We start from the raw sequence: 23,133 nt of genomic DNA, 5'->3' as shown, positions 1-23,133 counted from the left end.
CATGTGCATAGAGGTATAAAAGCGTGCGGCAAGGAGACAGCCTGCTCTGGGGGATGCTCCTCTAGGTGCTGATGTATTGCATACAGGAGCAGACCCATCAGCCGTGGCCCCATCACTTCAGGAAAGACGGAGGCTCGCCAGTGTTTCGTTGCTGGCAGTGCGCTTATATCACATGGCCTTTGACAGGTCACTGCTCCCCGGAGAGCAGATACATAATGCAGGAATGCACAGTCGCTGGAGGGCTCATGTGGTTCTCATCAGCATCCCAACCCTCAGCGGGTGGGACTGCTCTCCCACACATAGCTTTCCAGTGTGTCAGCACCCCTGCATGAAGCCATAGGCTGGCTCTGCTCATCTTCCTCAGCCGGCCTGGGGTGGTGGAGTTTACAGCAGGTCAGATGCTGTGCCTCCTTGAGTCACATAGTGACAGAGGCACTTGCTTACTTGCCAGATTTTCTCTCCCCCAGAGTGTTTCTCAAGTTTCCACTTTGATTTTCTGGCCAGCTTTTCCTTCTCTGCCCTGTTAGGATGACCTGAGTGTGCTATCCACCGCACTCCCACGTCTGCCTCCTGACCTGGCAAGGAACATGTCAAACTTTAGGTCTCAGAGCCACAGTCTGTCCAGCTAATGGGGCTCTGAACACACAAGTTTGTAGTCCACACTGCCCATAGTAACTCTGTGGTGCTTTGTCTTGCTGGTCCGTTATTGTAGTGAATGCTGTCCGGGTAAAAGATTTTAGCAAATACACCTGTTTTTTAATTACATTGTTCCTGCTACTTACGGACCTTTTTGCTACCCTCTCATTATTTATTCTGCTGTTTTAAATAAGGTGCAACTAGGATTTTTGTTATTGAGGTTCTCTTTAAAGTGATTGGAGAAAGATAGGTTCATTCAGATAGAAACTGAGATTTTTTTAATGGTCCCAATCACTTGCTGGACCTCTGCATGGGCAATGTGGGGAGGTTAACATGACTAATATGCTAACATCATCTAGCACTGAATTCAGGTCGGGCTGAATATGGGTGCGTTTGTCCATGATGCTGTTGAGCCCTACTAGCATCTAGGAGAGATACACTGGCTTTGCAAGTGCTCTGAGTAGAAAGGATGGTACTGGGGCACTGGCGCAGAGGTATGCCAAACTTTGGATGCTTCCAGCAGCACTTGCAGGCTGTTACGTGCTCAACAAGAAGGCAGCTTTCACGTCTGTCCCTTGCTGGTAAGTTTCCCCACTGTGGGGATTTATCAGCTGGAAAGCTGGGGTGGCCAAGCAGTCTGTGACTCTCCGTTTCCTTTCGCAGTCCACATTGAGAAACGAAGGTATTCCAACCCTGAGACCTTGGTGCATATCTGCCAGTTTAGCTGGGACTCTAAATCAGTTTCTTGCGTGTCAGTGGGCCACAGCTTGCAGGAAACAGGTGGGCACCGGGGAGCAGTGACTGCCGGACCATGCACACAGGGGTAAACGAGCACATTGGCGCACATGAACTCCGAGGGACCGTGTTTGCAGATACACATCCCAAAGGAGACTTGCATTCACGTTCCCCATGCTCTCACCTCAATGATATAGTCTTTTCCATCTTTGCTGTGGACAGCTTTGACAGCGCAGATGTCAAGACCTCCAAACATTTCCGCACAGGCATCCGCCCAGAGTCTGTACCTGCAGAAACCACAGAGGCATGGCCAAGGATTAGCTGCCATTGGGTAGTTCACCAAATACAGCCACCTGTCCCTCTGCCCATAAGAGTGCAAAGAGATTCGGGAACCCTTTTTATCATAAGGCAGACTTCATATGTTCTGCTGGGGCATTGCCTGCCTCTCTTGCACAGGAGATGGAGCAAAACCAGAAGAATCTTGCCTAAAGTTTCCCTTCATTTCAGATTGTTTCAAGCCTGCCCTCAAAGCCACCTTAAAATGTTTCTTTCCTTCCTTGGTATTTACATCAAATCTCCAGTTGGTTGTCCTTTAGCCAAGCTATAAATATTTAGCTCATTTAATCTCCCAGTAGTGTTGGCCCCTTAGCGTTTGTATTGGCTTTGCCTGAAAGCCCTCCATTATGCAGGCAGCTTTCTCCTGATAAGATGTCCTGCACACTGGGGCTGGAATAGGATCGGAAAGTGAGTGCAGAGTTTAGCAGGGAGTAGCCATCCCCTTCCTGATCTGTAACCCTGCGGCTCCTGCTTTTTACAATTTACTCTTTCAATTTCATCCTTTTACAGTCTCCTGCCTCCCTTCTATCCCCTGCGCGTTGCTCCTAGCCAGGCGCCCCTGTCACACGGACCAGGCACTGCTTTGTCAGAGGGAGACCTACAGGCTGTATCCCTTTTCTCTAGCCATCCCAGAATGGGAACGTGAGCTGGTATGAACAGGGGCCAGGCCTGGCGGGCCTCCCCTTAGTTATCCTGGTATCAGATGAGGAGAGAGAATGACAATAGGCATATTATGGGGGGACTGCATCCCCACGCTGTGGAAATAAGGAGGGAATGAGGCGGCCTGGTTTTATTTCCTGTGCAGCTGCGCTGCAGTCCTGACTATTTCAATAAAAAGAATAATCTTAGAACAGCAGATCTGTAAGCAGGACTACGACAAGATGAGGGAAGGGGAGGGAAGGCCACAGTCTCATGAAAACACTGACATTTTGCAGACCCTACAGGGACTGGGAAAAGAGCTGTTCTGGCCAAAGAACAAATTTATGTCCTTGAGGGCATCCAGAGTCCCCATAGCTCGACAATATAGTGATCAACTTGTGTGAACACAATGTCTGTGGGAAGAAGCAAGAATATGGCTTATATGACTATCGGTGTGCTCTCATCCCTAATGAGGAGACCAAGCACATTCACCTCAACCCCCCTGAGGAAGACAGCACCTGAGGAGGAGTCAGTAGCACAAGGACGAGGAGAACTATGGGCCCCGTGAGCCAGGCAGCTGGCAGAGCAAGCCCTCCTCGTGCACTGCTGTGGCCCCACACCCAGGGGCACCATTGTGGGAACCACCGCTCTTCCTGAGGGATATCTCTAGGTGTCTGGGTTCAGCAGCCAGGCTCAGGGAATTGTTGCTCATGCCAGAGACCCTGATAGCTATGTGTCTTCAACATTGCTAGCCTTGAGTGAGCACTGGGAGGCATCACGGCTGCTGGGGTGGAATAGCAGTGCTATGGGACAGAAGAGTGTATTTATGCATATGCATCAGGGGTAGCATTTGCAGAGGATTTACTGCCATTTTGCCTAGTATTACCTGAACCTGCCAATCCTTTGGGCTACTGTTCAATACAGTAGATACTTTCAGCACACTCCTGCCCTGTTGCATGCACTGATGACTCACAGATTTCGACGTGATTTGTTGCATTTATGACTGGATAAGGCTAGAGTGGTGAATTGTTATACTACATCTATAAAATGAACCTTCAATATGCAGCATGCTAGCAGGAATCTGGGTTTTAGTCCTACAACACTGCAATGAGGGAATGTCTACCCTTCATCTCTCTAGCTTCAGCTGTGTTACAACCAACCAGGATGCATAATAATGTCCAGTTCCCACAGTCCTATTAGGGTCTTGCAGAGTCACCTTCAGCATCTGATTTGGGGCTTGGCTTGGCTTCCCTGTTTCACAGAACTAAAGGTGCAGAAAGGACTGTAGATGATCACCTGCACAACTTTCGTACCCCAAAGAGGAGATGTTTCTTTGATCTGGTCTGAAAGAGTACAGAGATTCCCCATGTCCTCCAGGCAATCCATTTCTGTGCTATGCTATCCTTACTGTTAGGAAATATAGGAAATGTTCAAATGAACCTTTTCTGCTACAATTTAAGCCCATTATTTCTTACAGTATTATATTAGTAATATAAAGAGTGACTAATGCCCTATTAGCAGCCTTTTACATATTTGAAGAGCTTGTGCCCTTTAAGTTTTTTTCATCTTTAGGATGAAGCGGTGTTCAGTTTGTGGTTGACTTCTTCCAACTCTGTGACAGCTAATGAAAGAAAGTGAACCTCTGCACTACAGGCATAGATTCATTATGCATGAGTCTACACCTCTACTGGAAAAATATTGGACTGCTAACTGAAAAAGGTGGAAAACTACATAAGCAATTGTTGTATGCTTTTCTCATAGGTTCGTTATGTTTTCTCTGGGTGTTCTCTTTATTGTCCTTTGGCCTCTCTCCAGCTTCTTGCTATTTCTCTTTAAATGTGGTGCCCGGACCTGGACAGAGTCAGAATTAATCATGATCCTGACAAATTGCAGGTATAAACTGAAAAAAAAATAATCTTAGATTTACTAGGGATGAATGCCTACACATAACCTATAGATTCTATAAATCTACAAATAACCTACTTAATAGGATGGAGAACAAGTGACTTGGTAGCAGTTCTGCAGAATAGGGTTTGAGAATTACAGCAAAGCATAAGTTACCATGAGTCAACAATGTCATGCAGTTGCAACATTAGCAAATAACTCAGTGATTTGAATATATGGTAGTACCATCTGCAAATTTTAGTCTGTAAGATGCGTGAGGCAATTCCTTCTCTGTTCAGCAGCAAGAAGACCTTAGCTAAAACAGTGTCCACTTTTGGGAGACCAATGCAAAATAGTGCTTTCAGCACTTCAGCTGACAGATTTTTCCCTGTGTTGAGCAGAAGAAAAACACTTTTCTGTGTCTGCCTCTCATTAGTAATGTACTTAGAATAACTTCTTGTTACTTCTTGTTTTGTGCTGTGACCTTTCTGATTTTATCCCTACATGTTTGTGCTCATGTGCTTGACCTTAGCATGCTGGTCTTGTTTCCTGTGGCTACATTCACTAAAGATCTAATGATTTAGCAATGTTGGTCTCTAGCTGTACTTCCAGTCTGTTCTCCAAAATAGGACAGTTTGCCTTTGTGCCCTTAGTATTTTTTTAAGGAAACACTCGGTCTTTCAAACTCCTTTATCCAGCCTCCTGGGAGACCTCACTTACCAGTTCTCTCAATTAACCAAAGACTGAAATACAATTCCTCCCTTCTAACCCAAGAATAGCTAATACTGTCTTGAAACCCTCTTCCTTACCTCTCTGTCATTGCAATCTGTTCTAGCATCGCAGAACCTGTGTTTGCCTTCCAGTTGCCAGAGATGGACGTCCTCCTAGGAAAACAAACCAAAAAACATAACCCGAACATGAAAATACACTCCTGCCCCATCCTCTCTCATACTGTAGTCCTCATTCTTGACTCAGTGCTTGTACAGGAGAGGATGAGGCGAGGTTCTTCCTCATAGAAACCTTTCCAAATCCTGCCTCAACAACACTCCATACAGGATATGTTGTTCAGACTCAAGAAAAACTGAATGAGGAGTTAGACAGGGAAACCTCCAAGGAATCTTGAGCGCACATCAAGCTCTGTGAGTACTTTCTTTCTTTATACATCAGGCCTAGGAGAGCTGAAATGTCTGTAGAAGATCTCTGGGATAATCACCCTTGTGTTCTGCAATGGGTAGCATCCTCCATCCATGGAAGAGCAACTCTCCAAGCATACATCTCCCTGAGCAGCTTCACAAATGTCACTCTGACATTCTGGGTCTCCCTAATTTTGATTGCAATTGTATTGTGTCATAGAATATATCATTATACTCCCTTTTCAATGACTTTTCATTGACCTGTCTGTGGCTCACTGTTTCTGGACTTGGAGAATTTAGAATTGCAAAATTGTTGGAGTCTTGTTAGCTGCAACTGATGGTTAATTTCCAAAAAAGCTACTGTTGCTAGCAAATCCTTGGTTTCACCATCATTCATCAAAGGGTGAAAATTTTCCTTTTCTTAACCTTAGGCACAAGGCAGACCTTGGATAGCCTGCTGTGACAACACTGTGCAGATAACCCTGGCATAGTGTACAAGCTAGGACAAGTCAGCAAGCTGACAGGATACATACAGGGATCATCTCCATGTTGAAGGAGATTTAGGTAGAGATTTAGGAGGGGAGTATGAGGTGTGATCCAGGACTTCAACATGAGGTCGTGGGAAACCTCCTTGCCAGTTGTCTCACCTTTTCAACATGATGTGGAAAAGAGACTCTGAACTTGCAAAACTATGTGAAGCAGTGGTAATACTGATGTCCTGCTAGGCTGTAAACCTGGATCATTATAGCTGACTACTTAAGGTACCCCTTTACTCTGGTGAGGGACAGCCTGATGTCTTTTTTCCATTTCTCTTGTGAAGTGGTATGTATAGTTGCGTGAAATTTAATGGTCTTTGTATCCCATATTTAAAGGAGTGGGAGGGCAGCCAAAGGAACATGATTACTGTGTTCAATAACTGTATTTCCATATAGTTGACTCTTGTCCCTTGTCCCCTTCACCCAACATCCATCTTCCTGCCCTACTTTCTAAGCAAAAGAATGGATTCCTCCCCAAACTTTGATTGTTATGAACACTTTGATGGCCTGTAAGGTCAATGTTCAGCCCTCAGCCTCTCTTTTTCTTTTGACATGGGATTCTTAGGATTATGTTTTTAAGTTCTGCAATGAGAAGAACCACTCTTATATTAACATTCAGTTCAGAAAATTGCCCTGCAGTGGCAGATGGCATCCAGAATCCCATTAGTACTGATGAGAACTCCCAGAATCTGATTAGTGACAAGATGATTGGATATCAGTGTTTAGAAAATGTACCTGGCATACCAAATGTAAGCAGCTGTGTCATCCCTAAGAAGACCAAATCACAGCTACACAGTTTTACAAGGAAATTTGATGTGGGAAAGTGCCAAAAATAGGAACTCTGCTCTGACCATTGGGCTGATTGGTTTGACTTGTTTATGCCTATCCATCTCCAGCCAATATTAGGCATGATACAAAATATTTCTCTCAGCTGTATCCCTAACTTTCCTGTTAGGGAACTTTCTTGTTTTTAAATGGAAAAGCTTCATTTGAAGCCCTCTGGACCAGTCACCAAATTCCTACACCACAGCCTCTGTTAAGATCACTCCCTTCCAAGCATGTCTGAGCAGTTCAGGTGTCAAGTGTGTCACCAAATTATTCTTCTTTCTCAGGAGAAGTAGACCGAAGACAAAGATCTTTCCCTAAGGATGCCGTGCCTCAAACCACATTTCTCTCAGGGACTCAAAGTCAAAGTGGTTCCAATCATCCTAAACGTCAGAGGGGCACATCAGTTTACAGTCAGTATCTTAAAGGAAAGGACCCCAGAGTTTTAGGGATCAGCAGATCAAGCAGATTTGTGACCAAGACACCTTCAGCATTGCTTAGGATAAGTGGGTAAACTAGCAGATCATGGGCTGTTGGTGTCCTATACTCACCATCTCCCAGCTGGGCCATTCCAGTCTAAAAGTAGCTCTAGTTTACACACAGTTGAAGCTGTAGCTCCTGCAGAGCATATTGAACTGCATTTGAGGTGACAAAATCAGAAGTCACATTCATGAAACTAGTAAGCAGAGGATATTACCCTCTTACTAAGAGCTGGTGGCAAGGAATATTCCACCCCTGAAAGTCAACAACTGCTGGATTCATTCAAATTGAACAACATTTCACAAGTCTTAACTGGAAATGATCCCTCTGCCCCCAGTTGGGGTAAAGGTGGAAGTATAATTCCTGTCCCAATTTCCCCTGCCACATGAGCAGTATTCATGTTTTCTTTTCACCAGTATTACAATGTCAGTCAAATACATTTGGTGGAATTTTAGGCATGTATCACATGCTGCTTATCTGCTCTTTTGAGACTGGCCTAAGGCATGGGCTAAGTAGGTGTTTGTTAGTAGTGTAAATCTGCAGTCACTGCACTGAAGTCAATGGGAAACTGAACTCAAGCCTTGGGTCATGGGCTGGAAGGAAGTGCATTGAACATCTGGGGCGGGGAGGAATGCATGAGTCACCCTGCAGCATCCTCCCTCTGGCAGATGCTTGGTGCAAAGTAAACATATTCTGGAGAATTTCGGCACACAGTCTTTTCTCAGACAGAAGGGGGCTTTTAAAGTCTATATGTGTGGGTGAAGGTATAAAAATACTGGGTAGATTCCATGGGTCACAGATCAAAGCAATTCACTTAGTACGTATGACACTACTGCAGATGCTGTAATTGCCTTTAAGGCTTGAGATTTGCTAGCATGACTAATGATTTTGAGTCTTCTATTTGAGACACCAGTGAGAGCTCTGATATTTTGGGTGCTTTTACCTCTGTCCTTGGACATAGTAGGGACTAATGATACCTTGGAAATAAGTTTCTATTCTGTCTGATGCTGGGACAGAAGGAGCAGCCCTTGATGGGACTGGCTTTACTGCTATCCCAAGCTCACATCCATAAATGGCTCTCTCAATATAAGTCAACCTTCTGGGTTAGCAAATTGCTGGGTGAATTTTTCTGTTTCCTTTCTTTGCTAATAAACTTCATTTCTCATTAAGGTGTTTCCCGTTCATGGCTGTTTTCATGTGAAAATATTTTTCATTTAGCAAACAATTGTTTGCGCAGCTATATTCCCAAGTGGGATTAGCTCTTAGTGTGACCGTTTTCTTTCCTCAGTCATCTGGTATTATTTCTGATCCCTGTCTGGATGACTGTGTAGTGAGTGTGAATAATAAATGGAGAGAGGATATGGTCAGGCTAACTGGACCTTTGTTTCACTTAGAGGCAGGCTGGGAGCAGGCTCTGGAGCCAAGGCTGGGTAGGTTGGCAGGAGTAGGGAATTTTAATTGATATTTTAAACCTTCCTTCCTATGGCCAATTTGAGCCAGACTCCCTGAGACATTAATGTAATATTAGGCAACAGTGCTATTGTTGACCTGATCAGATTTAAAACAAATTTTGTCTCATTGAGTTCACATGAAGTAGCTGAGTGTCCCACAAGTCCATCCCATGAAGAATGTGACTCAGTCATTATCTAGTTTACTTAAATACCTCCGTGCTAGGAATCCAGCCAGGAATTTTAGGCAGCTATAGCTGAAAAATATGTGATCGTGTATATTTGATTATCTTATTTAACTATGTTTCACCAGAACTATGGCCTGGGGGTTTGTAAACATGGGCCCAAACCTCACAGTGTTGTGGGTGTTAGGTAACATGAAATTTATCTGGCGACTTGAAGAATGTACTGCTGGAGCTGTCTACTTGTCCAGAATTTTGTGGCTGGATAAGGAGCTTCTAGAGAAGCTGTGTTATTTGGCTTTTTTTGTCTACTGGCTTGCAGTAAGAAAAAACAGGTGTCTTACAGAGTCATGTGGTTACATTTTTAATTGAGCTTGACGACTACTGAAATTTGGCTGAACGCTTTTTAATATTTTTAAACATACCAGTGTTGAGGGTTGCCTTTATGCCACCCCTCTCACTACCCCACAGGGCAGGGAGGAGCTTTGGGGCACCCACAGAAATGTCTCCCCTTCTCCTCTCCCTCCTTTGTACACTTCAAGGAGCACACATGCAAAATGCCCACGGAAACCCTGCACGCTGGCCAGGCTGAGGCCATTCGTACCTGGTGCCATGTGCTCCTCGTGCCCTTGTGTGAGCGCAGTGCTGTGATCTCCAGCTGGGGAGAGGATGGGGTGTTGCTATGGGTTGAACACCGTAGGACTCCATGAGTTGCAGCTGGCTTTTACTAACATTTTGCCACTCTGCCCCAACCTTTTTTATGGTTTCCCCCAGGTGGGAAGGGCATGGGTTCAGTTCCCACTAGAGGGTACTGGAGGATTTTGCTAAACTGCTGGGAAAGATGAGCCCTTTCACAACAGGATGGACAGGTGATAGCTGATGGCAGAGCACTCTTGTAGTGAGAACTAACTGAAGCTCACATGCAGGTAGAGAGAGATTTACCTTCCAGAAACAATGAGTTGATGGTGAGTTATGGAGAAGATAATCGGTGGATGAGGGATCTGGGTTCAGAGGTTGGAGGACAACAGCAGGGCTATTCTTCAAGGAAATTAAGTCAGCTTCCTACTCCTGCCCAGAGCAGACACCGACTGAATCACATCCACAGTGCTGTCTCCCCCCCCCGACATCTCACTCTGGCATAGCCGTACACTCACATGTAAGCCTTGTAGTTGCTGCCGATTTTCTGGATTCGGATGTCGTATTTGGAGTCAATGAACGGCTCAGTGGTGGCGTAGGTTTTTGCCATGGCCACTATGCTGGCCATGTCCCGGAAGTCGTGCTGGTTCTCAACTTTGACCTTGATTTCCAAATTCCAGTGAAAAAGTGACAAGAACAAAAAGAACAGGAATACTTTGTGAGCAGAAGTCATCTCTGCCTGAATAGCACAATGCCAGTTAAAAACCACACGGAGCTGAGGACAGAGCAGGGATTGTGTGATTTAAAGAGAGAAGTTCCCCAGACCAACCCAGACCAAATCAACCCCTTTTTCCTTCCTCATGCACAAGCCCTGGTAAAGCTGGCATCACGGAGGCAGCTAGACCTTTGCCCAGATGGCTCTTGCTAATGCTCATTGTTCTTATGATGCTTCAGAAAAATATTTGATCTCTTAAGGAGCATTACTTCATTCAAACATTGGAACTATTTCCCATGTTGAGATGGATGAAAACAGTATTTTGGGTGGTCAGGAAATAGAAACCAATGCCAGAAAATCAACAAGAGAGCTGGTTGTCTGCCACCTCAAGGCTTTATTTCCCTGGCATTTCACATTACCCCCTCCGGACTTTCTTGTGAGGAGCGGTGCAGGTCTCCTGGCTGGAAGCAAGCTCTGAAGGAAAAGGATGTTTCTGGGGGAAACTGTGATTCTTGGGGAGATTTGTGTGAGCGTGATGCCATGGGCACATGTATGGGACAGCTGGTTGGGTGTTAGACTTGGGCTGCACTTGGAAATGAGAAGGCAGTGGCTTATGAACTGGAGATTTTCTGAGAAGATGGCTTTTTTTCACAGATTTGTATTCAGTTATGAGAAATGCTCTGTATCTTATGTAAAAAAAAGAAACCGAAACAAACAAAACAGGAAGAAAGAAGGACCAAAACAGTAGAAGCTCTAATGATATGATCAAATCTATAAAAGCTCATTAATTTGGGAGAGGAAAACTGAACAAGCAGGTAGCAAGAACATAGTGGACAACTTCACCTCATTCACAGTATCAACCCCAGCCTTTAGTCTATTGGCAAAAACTTGTTTCGTGCATCAGAGAAACTCGTGCAAATCTTGTTCCTTAGAGCCGGACGGATGCAGGAAGGGTGGATTAATTGGTGGAAAAAAGACCAACACTGTGTGAAAAGAGTGAGCGAGTGACTTTCTTTACGTATTACCTACACTTTGTAGTTTGCTAACACTTTGAGACCACAGTTAGGGATTGCAATCCTGCCTTGCTAAGTGTCTACTTGCTCGTGACAACCAGTTGGTCTCTGCCCCAAAAGAGTTTCCCAGTTGCGTCAGTGTGTGTGTTAAAGGAGGGTGATGCCAGACTATGTGGAGCCGGCTGAAGGAAACGCGTGCAATGGTATTTGGTGATTCTTCGCAAAGAACAAACAAGTGGCTTTACTTATCTGCCTTCAACCATGAGAGGGCAGGAGCCATCTTCACTAGAGAACAGAGGACAAGCTTGTTGCTGACCTGCTTTACTCTGTTTAGATGGTTTTGTGTAAACGCCAGCCATAACATAAGCCAAAGATGCAGCCACATCCTGGTGCAGAAAAGCTCTTGAGAACTGGACAGGTTGTGGGGAAGGTGAAAAGTGCAACTAGTTTGACCTGCGACCATTTCTAGATGCCTGAAAAAGAAGAAAAAGACCTGGTCTTTGCTTGTCCTTTTGCTGAGTGCCAAATACCCTAGTCCCCCTCCCTTCTGCTGTGGTGAGGGTGATGCTTTTCCTATTCAGGAACCACTGAGAAAAGAAGCAGAGGAAGACAACAGTTGTCTGTAGAGTGGGAGGGTAGTGGAAAAAAAAAAAAAAAGAAGTAACAAACACAAAAGGGAATTGTAACGGCAACCATTGCACGTCATCCAGGAGGAACAGCCTTGCTCTGGGCTATGTTTTTCCCCTCTATGTCTGAGCGGGAATGCGTGCGGTGTTGGCTGTTCCTGGCACAGCAGGGCAGGGTGAGGCAGTAGGAAAGCCCCAGAGGCAGCATGGGAGTGTGAGAGGGGAGCACCTCATGGAGGGAGACCCCAGCCTGGGCACGGCTTGCAAAATACCAGAGGGAACAATGCAAGCTGTGTTGGGACCAGTTATTTTTGTTGCACAGATAAGAACGGCACTGGCCTGAATGACATCAAGCAAGAGACTCCCACCCAGATGAGATGATCGCAGGAGGGACTACATGGGCAGGCAACGCACGGTGTTATGACATATTCTCCTGGACCTTTCTGGCAATGGGAAAAGACAAAAGCCATTATATAATGACCTACTTGGAACAAGGACATTTGTGGGATCTGAAACAAAGCGTTGCACTTGTGCAACAGATGTCTTCGGGCCCCAGCTGAAATGTTTGCATTCCCAGCCCAGGAACATTTGTCTCAGAGGCAGAGGAACGGGATGCTGCTTCCCTTTCCAGATTGGAGTTAGACTGTATTGTTATTGCTAGAAAGGAGCTGTATGCTCATATTGTTAAATGGGATTTTTTCCTCAAAAATACAGCATGCTATGGAAAGGAAGGCTCCTCTTCATCACGCTCTCCCTATGGGGAGAGAGTTTTCTCCAATGGGCCTGAGGATTTTTGGCTGGGTAAATAGTTAAAGAGTGGGGGGGCTCACTGAGGGCACAAGGACAGACATGAAAAACAAAGAAGATGACTCCCACAGTGCTACACCCCTGCACAGTCCTCTGGAAACAGTTCTGCCATCTTCCCTGGCCCGTGCCAGAGCCCTTTCCGCAGACTTTTCAGAGAAAGCACCTCACAGCGGTCCCCTTTTAGGAGATCATGGCCTTATTTCCCACCCGGCATCAAAATAATCAAATTTCATCAAAGCTGAAATCTGAGCCATCGTTTGTTAATTGTTAGAGATGGCCAAATTTGACAAAATAACAGCCATGTCCTGGGTTAACGCTGGTTTAGTCCAGTGTACAGTTATTACTTCATAAACAGGAAGCACTCAAGTTAGAGTCAAATTAGATTTATGTTCCTGCCTTATCTATCAAGTCCACCATTTCATTAGCTTTCTACTTTTAAATTTTGTATAATTCATTTCCTCCTGCCTTGTAACCCTTTTACATGTCAATAAAATATCCATTTTCCTAGCAGGAGAAAAAACCCTAGAGATAACCAAAGCCAGGGTGGATGTAGTGTGACGCCAGAGGGCATTATTTAAGAAGTGACTATTAAAAATCATTCTAGAGCAAACAGTTACCAATTTACCTAATGAGGGATAAATCTGTCTTCTAAAATGACAGGTTGGCCAATGCATGAAACTGAGAAAAGAAGTTGGACAGAAATCAACAGGAAGCCACTATTCTCTCTCTCTCTCTCTCTTTCTTCTTTGCACCCTTCTTAGGATAAATGCAATATCCCATTAGCTGCGTAGAGGAGTGCAAACAGTGAGTGCAAACACAGCCCCTGCCCTGGCGGCCTGTTTGTTTAGCTGTGCTGGCTGTTTGAGCAGCAATAGACTCATTCTGGAGACATCAGCTGCTGTTTGCTGTAGCGTTTTAGTGACCTGTTGTGAAGAGTTTGGGCCAGTGTGTTGACAAATGCCTTTTCTGAGTAAGAAAGCTCCCCAGGAGAGTCCCTGCTTCCCTTCTGGATCTCTTCTCTAACTCGGGCACCAGCCATGCCCTAGCACTCTCCCTGTCGCTGCAGTGGAGCAGGAAGTCTGGCTGGACCCCTGGGGATATGCTTACACAGATGTGACTATCTCTTTGCCCATGGTGGCATCTCAGAGGCTGATACTATGTGACCTACAGCTGGTGCCGTTCCCATCCTTGGCCTGCTCAAGAAGCACTGATCTTGCTGCCCTTGGCTGGAGAGTGGTCCAAGGGGACAGATCAGCAACAAACATTTCTGTCCCATGCCTGCTGTGGACCTTCATTTCAGGCCTTCCTGCAAGACAGGATTTTGGAGAGTGGGTCCTGGCATTGTTAAAAACCCACCATGGACATTTCTGGGGCAATATGAGCTGCCCCTGAGATCTGCGTGAGCACAGGTTCCTGCAGTGAGGGACCTGGGCAGAAATTTCTGCTTCCTCTGTCTCATAGTTCCTGAATCTACTGCCTCTTGTACATCCCAGATGTTCCTGAACACCAGGGTCCCAGGGCTACAGCACTCCTCTCTCATCTTTAGCCTAAGCACTACAAGGTATTGCCTCACAGTCCCGTTTTGCTTTCATTAGTTGCATGGCCACATGAAAAAATAGTCAGTCAGCCAAAGTGCCATAATTATAGTAGTCTGGTAGGGCTGCCCTAGCCTCGCCTCTCTAAGTGTCATCCAGAGTTAAATCTGCCTCACAGGGTAAACCCACACCACTTTGGAGATGGCTTGCAGAAGCAGTTTCTGTGTCTAAACTGGGGTCAGAGGCAGGTTCAGTTGGAAGGTAAGTGTCCAAGGATGAGCCAGGGCCAGGCTTGGCAATGTGGTGTTTAACTGAGCCTTGGTAGACTTATGAAAATGTCTGAGTGTTTCCTCCAGAGGAACTGACGTGGCCACACGGAGCTTGTGATTTTTAATCCATCTCAACCTGCACTTCGCCTTTCTGTAGTGACTTTTCCATTTTGAGACAGCAGGTCTTCAGGAGTGGCTCTGTACAGAGGGTTTCCTGAGTCTCTCCTTCCCTCTACCCCAAATTATACTCCCTGTCTCAGAAAATACCCGATCCAACTGACACACATTCAATTTAGGCCTAACTTTGACTTGCTTCAAAACAATAAAGACACGACAGACTCTGCATTTCCTTATTATCCTCACACTGAAGTCCTCCAGGTGTTACGCTGCCTTTAATGCAATAAACTTTATAATCCCTACTAACTTCCTAATGAAGAGCTTCTCTCAGCCCCACGTCTTGGCAGCTTTGGTTCCCAGTGCCCATGGTCAGTCACTGTTTTCTGCATCCAGCAAAAGGTTCCAGACTGATGTGCAAGAAATGGGGATGCTTTTGCTATTTTCAAGATGGGTGGTACCTCCTCGCTCATGAGTCAGTGGGAATGCAGCGATTGGGCTGCTCTGTTGTGAATGTTACATGTCAAGTCATTATTTGTCCTCTGTAAAAGAAAATATTTATTCCTTGACAAACCGAGGCAGCCCTTTCCCCTTCCTTTCCTCTTTAACACACTGGATTTTCAAAGCTCTCACTTTTGGAACATTCTATTTCTAGTCCCGAGAGAGACAAGGTGACGAGCTGTCCTTCCTGATAAAAAGCTTGCAGTATTTTTACATTACAGAGTGGCTCTGTTTAGTTTGTGCTATATTTATACCAGGGAAAAAAAAAGTAGAGAAGTCTTTCCCATCCAGTAAGAGAGAAAATAACTCTGACCACATTATTATGAACAAGTTTTTCTTCTACAATGTAATAAATTCATCTAAGCCAGGATTTGTACTGGGGAGGTGTTTTCATAATTATGGGGCAGGAGGGGACAGGAGGTGACTCTTAAACTGGCCTAATTAGAGAGGTCTAAAAATAAAGTAAGAGTAGCAAAATATATATATATATATTTATTAAATTCATATAATTATAAATAAATCCACACGAACATATATACTGGTTTTCCTCTCTTTGCAGATTTGGCAGTTGTTTCCTTCTCATGATCTGATCAGGAAGAGGTGAAGAGGCTCTTTCAGAGAACTTGCAGTGCTGGGCTCTGTTCCTGGGGCACTTTAGGGTCATGTTAGTATACAAATGGCAGATATTAACACACTCGGAGCTTTACCCTTTTCCATGGGCCCTGGCATTATGAGATCCAGAGTCAGGAAGAAGTATTGTTCCTTTCTCACTGTAGTGCTCACCCTATTCAACAGAGACCCCCTAACCATGTCTGGGGTAGGTAGGCTCAAACTGCACAATACTTAGAAATGCCTTGACCTTTAGGAGCTGCTGTGTGAAAAATAGTTCAGTTCTGTGCAGGGAAGGACATCTCCTCTCAGTGTCCATCCATGGTTTCCCTGGAAGAATACTTGAGTACTGTTGACCCCATGAGCCTGTGCAACTTAAATACAACATGAGAAAGGTCATTCTCTGCCGACTCCATTGTAGATCATTGTCTAAACAATATTTTTACCGATATTGTATTTGTGTTGATACTGTATTGGACTAGCAGCACACAGAGCACTTGTTATGATCTTCCAGTGCCAGCTAGATATAGAGTGACTCCAAATTTTGGAAGGGGGATAATGATGGTCATGGGATGCATGAGGAGCATATGTCCTGTTTTTAGATGAGAAGATTGTCTGGGGCCCCTTTGTCTCTCTGGGTGAAGGCTATTACTGGTGTCTCTGTTCAAGTCAACAGAGAGGCTGTTGTTTCTGGATTTCTCAATGGAAATTTCAAAAGATGCCTTTTATTGCAAATTTGTTTTCTTCTTCTCCACCTGCACCTGACATGCACGCATTACTTGGCAAGAGCATTTCTATCACTAATGGTATACTGCCACCCCTTTTGGTCCTGACCGTTAATACTAATTGTTCCTCTTCCAAGCTAAAGAGAAGTCAGTAGAGCCTGTTTCTTACAAGTCCTAACATGGTTATTTTTCATTTTAGCTTTGAGGATTCTCTGTTTAACTGTCTGATTAAAAAAATGTGGTAAGTGAATTTTGTGAAATTGTTGTGAGAACAAAGGATATGCAAAAATGAAAGTGTGCTGGTTTTGGCTGGGATAGAGTTAATTTTCTTCATAGTAGCTAGTATGGGACAGCTTTGGATTTGTGCTGGAAACAGTGTTGATAATTCAGGGATGTTTTCATGACTGCTGAGCAGTGCTTACACAGAGCCAAGGCCTTTTCTGCTTCTCACCCCACCCCACCAGTGGGATGGCTGGGGGTGCACAAGGAGTTGGGAGGGGACACAGCTGGGACAGCTGACCCCAACTGACCAAAGGGATATTCCATACCATATGGTGTCATGCTCAGCATATAAAGCTGGGGGAAGAAGAAGGAAGGAGATGGACATTCGGAGTGATGGCATTTGTCTTCCCAAGTCACCATTACACGTGATGGAGCCCTGCTTTCCTGGAGATGACTGAACATCTGCCTGCTGATGGGAAGTGATGAATGAATTCCTTGTTTTGCTTTGCTTGTGTGTGTGGCTTTTGCTTTACCTATTAAACTGTCTTTGTCTCAACCCACAGGTTTTCTCATTTTTACTCTTCTGATTCTCTCCCCCACCCTGCGAAAGGGGAGTGAGCGGCTGCATGGTGCTTAGTTGCTGGCTCAGGTTAAACCATGACAGAAAGTCTATTATAATTATGGTTTTTCTAGCCATTATTGCAAAATAATAAACACTCAGCACTTCTTATAGTGCCAAGAGCCTTATGATCATGAATTAGCAATAAGTATCAGGTAATTATTGTAATCCCTTTGGTCTGTAACACAGAGAAACTGAAGAAGAACTATGAAATAACACAAATCTCCCTGCAAGTCAATGGTGGAGCTCTTTGGGGAAGAGGCAATTTCTGTGTCCAGAGTTTTTCTGGCTCCTGGGCACTGCCTCAGTACAAATAAAGAATAACAGTGTCTGGACTTTCCATCTTTGCTCATTCTTCTAAGTCTTGGTGCCTCCCATTACGTGTGATTTTATCATTAATAACAAGAAAAATGTAAGTACTTCCTTGACAATTTCTGCTGGTAATGAGATTGCAATCTGAATGCTCACATCCTTTGAAGCACCCATTACAGGTACAAATACATGGCTCACTATCTTGGTATCATTTGTTGCAGTAAGTGCTGTTTTTAATATTAACACGTGTACTTTGGCTAACAGGTTGGTTATTTTATCCTTTGTTTCTTCAGTCACTGCTTTTATATAAAACATGACCCAATGCAGGTGCTTTATTAACATTTACTTTCTTACACTCATCTAAACCAAAAGCAAACCTCTCTCTTTTCATATTACATATATTTTACAGCTAAAGACCTGCTATTTTCTGCTATCATCTCTACTTCTGAAGACCAATGCAAAGAAATCCTTTAGCTCTCTATAATCTCCTTATCATCACTGATTACTGCTTTTACACTATGATGGTTAAATCCATCATTATGTCTCCTGGACACTTTCCTCTTCTGAATTACTTAACTGGAGGTTTAATTTTTTTTACCTATAGGTGCTACTTTTCTAGTGTACCCTTAGTTCTGCTTCTCTATATTTCTCCTGACATTTTCTGTGGTTTCTTTCTGTCAGCCCCACCTGGAGTCGAATCCTATTACCTTAAAAACAACATAAAACAAATTCCTGTTACTTGTCTTTTAAATCAACTGACTTGTTCTTTATTTTATTTTCACTTTCTCTCTTCTCTTTTTGCTCTACGCAATGAAATGCAGTGGGACTGCAAGAAGACTAATTTAATCAGTCTCAACTTTCCTTCAGGCTGCTTGTGGCTGGAGAAGGGCCCAAACTAAAACCGTAAGGTCAACAACCATTCCTTCCTGTACTGTCCCTATCTACTGAACAGAGCAGTGTTGAAACTCTGAAACCAAATCCACATCCAGACTTTGCTAGTAGTCCTAATTTCACAATGGACTAAAGTAAACTTGGCCTCAGACCAACTCTTTCTTCTAAGATCCTGGCTGTCAGCCTATCTTCATCTGGAACTACTTCCTACATACCCCCTTGTACCACTGCATACAATTGTCCTTGGAGTTTGAATAGAAACCCTCTTCCCCTATAACTTGTGACAGCAAAAATCAACATCATTAAAGAATAAAATGGGAGGGAAAGTGAGAGGTGGAAGATCTGGTGTCTGGAGCAGAAAACAACAGCTCAATATTCTGCTGAGAGTTTTGTCTGGAAAAACTCTTAAGGTTGGGGTACTTTTCTCTGATTCTGCCCTCATTTCTGTAGCCACCGAGAGTCCTTTCTGCACAAGAGTCACAGGAAGTCCTCCCTACATTATAGATGAAATTGCAGAGCAGTCAAAGAGATCCAGGATTGCAAGGTCTCAAGGAACTTGAAACCTTTCCTCAGGGAGAGTTTTCTTCACCTTTGTTTGTCCTGGTTGGATTTTGCTAATGAAAACCTTCCTAGGCACATGTTCAGTGGCTTGCTCCACAAGCAGCTCTGGGCTGTCCGCATGTACTCTAATTCAATGACACCTCTGCCTGTTTAACATACGCAGCACCAATATTTTAACAAACATTTCCTGCTTATTTAAATGTTTGTTCTTTGATGCTGAAAGCCAACTCCACTACTGGCACCTGAGCCCACTTCCTCTCCAGCAGCTACCATCCAGACAGGGGAACATTGCAACCCAAGCTAGAAAGATCAAGAGCTTCCATGTGCAATCCAATAAGCCAGAAAGGACTTCTGTTTCCAGAGCGCAAGCAAACAAGGTGTACCAAGTTTAGGTTTGGCATACCTATATATAATTTTCAGGCAAAGTTTGAGGCTGGGAGAAGGTCTGTCTGCTCTAGGGAAGCACTGTGACAGGGGTATCAGTTACAAAATTCATGTACTACCCATTTGGATTCAGAGATGATGCATCAGAATTTCCTACTTCTGAACAAATCAAGTTTTAGACAGATAGGGGGTGCTTTTTTTAAAAGGTATATGCAAGAAAGAGGAGCCTAAAGCGCAGCAGGAATGTGCTGGTGACGCCTCACTGAAAGGGGAGCCCAGTCACCCCCAAGAAACAGGGACTGCTATTTCACTGGGGGAATAAAGATCCCAGAGAGCCTGGGAAAAACAAACAGGTCCTTCTGGGGAGTGAACTGTTTTTCAGGATTCCTTGGCAGGCAACCAGCCACTCTGCTTTGTAAGGTCTTGTTCTTCCTTGCAAGGAGGAAAAAAATAACTGAAGGGCTGCTGTTTTATTGAATAAGGTCATCATAATGCGCTCAAAAAGACCAGTGCTGCTGCTCCTCATTGTGAGAGCTATAGGGTGTAGCTGCACATTACAGGTGCTTGAATAAACAACATTACCACTTTCAGGAGAGGAGAAAGTATATAAAAGACGAGCCTAATGACTTCAGCCCAGCCAGCTTTTCCCCCATTCTTCACAACCCCCCTTCCCGCATCCCAGACAGCCTCCAGCCCAATACTACTCCCTGTCTCCGAGTGCGTGACAGCGGAAAAAGGCCTTTTCTCGCACAGGAACAGCCAGTGCAACCCAGATAGGCTGTGGGGATGTTTAACCCTTTCGCTGGCTGGCCACATGCCATGTACGATCACAGGAATGCTGTGCCACACATATATCTGTTTCCTGAGCTATACATATTTTTTCTTTTACTTACCTTCCCCATTCCAGCATGTGCATGTCCCAGCTTGACCACAACAGGAAAATTCAGAGTTGTGAGCTGAAATACAAAAGAAGGTGGTCCTCATTAGTATTTCTTTCCAGCCGTTGTATTTGAAATAGTTTACTTTTATTTAGTAGCTATTATCCCCTTCCTGGATGCTGATGGAAGGATAAAAAGGTCAAATAAAGATTGTCCAGGTGGTAGGACAATAAGCAAATAGCTCTTCACTGGGACTCATATGATCAGAAATGAAGCCCAGGCAGAATTCCTCTGATCCGACCCACTTTTGCTGCCTGATAGTAGTAACCTCTAAAACCTTCTGATTTTTTCTCATTGCTTTTCCCACCGTGTATGTATGGATGTGTGTACATTCATATGCATGTTAAAAAAGCTGCACCTGCAAACATCCTGTCAAAACCTGCTGAAAACATCTGAATTGTGAGAAAGAGAAGGGTTGTTTGGTTTTTTCCACACAGACTGCTTTGGCGGATAAAATGAGTGTGAGCAGTCCCTCAGTGGCTCCCATCAGTAGTGCTGGAGGCAAGGAGAGAGGGAACAGGGGCCAGACCTTGGGTACAACTCATGAAGTCCATCTATTCATAAAGCCTCTTCCTCTCTTCTCTAACTTCAGAGATGGGTATAGGGAATAAAAGAGAACAAAGAAGAGTTGTAATCAGCAATAAAAACAGAAAAAAATATGTCATGTCCTCTCCTTGCCTTATGTGTTTTTTACATTGGGCAGGTTCTGCCATCTGAGCCATGCAGGTGCATCTTAGTGCACTTGTGGGATTTTACTTGGAGAACGGCAAGTATCCTCTCTGCCTTCTACTCCTTAGTTTCATGCTCATGCAAGGATTCACTTGGAGTGATCATCTGAGAGCTGGGTGGCTGGACTGGTAGGAAGTGCACATGCCAGGAGAAACCAGGATATATACACCACACCTCCGCTACGTACTGGTTGGTCCATTTCTATGCCTCTGCTTGACATCCCTGTGATCTTCAGCTTGATCTGTGTTCCTGATTCTTGTGATCTAAGTGCTATGCCTTCAAATAACCTGTTATTTGTTATTGCATATTTCATTGTCTTTAATAGGAATACTTTTAAAAGACACTTTTGCTTTACCTAAATGCCTGAAGCAATGAGTTCTATTCACTAAGCAGTTAACCTGGAGATCTGGCAATGGGAGGGAGTTGAATTTTGACAGATAAATGGCTCTTGTATTTATTTAAGTTTGAGAATAGATAAACAAATTGTTCTTGTCCTAATTACCAATTGTCTGTATGGACAGGCAGGTGCTACGCCCTAAAGATAGAATGGTGCTGCAGTCTCCATCTGTGGCAGTTTGCTATAAATAACAAAATTAGTAATGAACACTATATCTTTTGCTATTCAGCTGCTTATGTAAAGAAATGTCACAGAAGAGGGGAACAGTGAGTGCGTCATGTTCTCAAACAACCTGTCTCTTGTGAGGACCTTCTTCAGACAGAAAGCTGAAGGATCCTCTTTGGACCACAGAAGGGCACACAGCTGCAATAAATCTCAGTCCTGGCACAGGCAGGGACCAACACCCACTGTTTCAGAAGAAGAGGCAAGAGCTTGTAATAGGTGGCCATCCTGAAGCCCCATAGTTAAGCATATGTCCAAGCAATTGTGCTCTATTTCCTCTTTGCCTCTCTAATTCATCGTAAGAGCCTGAAACTTAATTTGCTGCTGGCATAAATGAATCAAATGGAGGACTGCACCTGAGGCTTACTGAAGATAGGGCTATGGATGGACCGTGCCAGGCCTTTAATGCTGGAAGATGAAAGGTAACCTAGTAGTTAGGGCACCCACCTGCTCAGGCTCTGGGACACCTGGCTTACTTCCCAGCTCTGTCATCCATGCCCCATGCACACTATTTGAGCCAAAGCCCTTGCAAGCCCTGGCCTCTGTTCCCTGTTTGTGAGCGGAGGCGGCAGCTGTTCCTACCGCACAGGAAAAGCAAGCTGCATGCTGCGAGCTGGCCCGATACCCTGGCAAGGAGGCCAAAGAAGTGTGCGGGATAGATAATGTTGTATCACCAGCTCAAAGCAGCCAGAGGCAGGAAGCGATGTCTCTGCTGCCCTGTTTGTGTACCCTACCTGTGGGTTTTGCTGAGGGAGCCTGGCTCAAGCATGGGGCCCCGGAGTGGGAAGCATCTGTTTTCCTGTGTACATGTGAAGAAAATTTGGGATCCAATAAACAACCCAAGTTTATTGCTAGGCTGGAAGAAACCACCGGCAATGACAACGTTCTGCTCAAACCTCTCCCTTTCTCTTTGCTTCTTGGAAACATGAATTCAGCTTTCTTGGTAAGGCTTGGCCTCATCCTGTGTAGGGGTGACCAGCTAGTGCCAGAGGACACTGGAGTCACAAGCGACTTGGGGTGGCCATAGTGCCTGGGGCTTCGGCTGAAACACAGATCTAGACTCTGAATATGTGGCAGCTCCAAGGAAACACTGGCGCATGGATTGCCTGCTTCTGCCACTGAGAGCCCACCAAATTTCCATGTATGTGAACCTGCCTTATGGAGGAACCAATGAGAGAGAGCAGCCCATATACTTAATCTGCATTTTATAATGGGTTTATCTAGTGACAATGGAGTGCCCTTAGTTTGTGCTGAAGTTAAGTGGAACCAAAAGCTCTCAATAATACGCAGGACTAAAGCAACCAGAGTCCACAACCACCCAATAATGGAGCTAGGAAGCCCTTGCTGAAGCGTTACGAGCGGGCCAAACTTCACCGCAGTCAAGGGAGATATTTCCAGCTTCCTCCAGAGTCTTGCTGGGACCCGAGTCCCATTTCTGTTGTTAATAAGGTGGCCAGCCAGCATACTTGGCAAG

At 44.6% G+C, this 23,133-nt stretch overlaps 1 protein-coding gene across 2 annotated transcripts in view; it reads right to left on the bottom strand.

Moving 5' to 3' along the window:
- The window catches only part of SYN3 (synapsin III), a 203,255-nt gene that overhangs the window by 17,699 nt on the left and 162,423 nt on the right, over positions 1-23,133 (bottom strand). For both annotated transcript variants that reach the window (XM_075753811.1, XM_075753818.1), the window contains 4 exons: positions 20,267-20,329; positions 9,989-10,131; positions 5,040-5,114; positions 1,556-1,658 (listed from right to left, as the gene is read on the bottom strand). In XM_075753811.1, coding sequence (XP_075609926.1) covers positions 1,556-1,658; positions 5,040-5,114; positions 9,989-10,131; positions 20,267-20,329 — 384 coding nt within the window. The remainder of the gene's footprint in view (positions 1-1,555; positions 1,659-5,039; positions 5,115-9,988; positions 10,132-20,266; positions 20,330-23,133) is intronic.

Source organism: Balearica regulorum, chromosome 1 (genome assembly GCF_011004875.1).
Source record: "Balearica regulorum gibbericeps isolate bBalReg1 chromosome 1, bBalReg1.pri, whole genome shotgun sequence".
Lineage (NCBI taxonomy): Eukaryota > Metazoa > Chordata > Aves > Gruiformes > Gruidae > Balearica > Balearica regulorum.
This window is presented reverse-complemented; position numbering and strand designations above follow the sequence as displayed.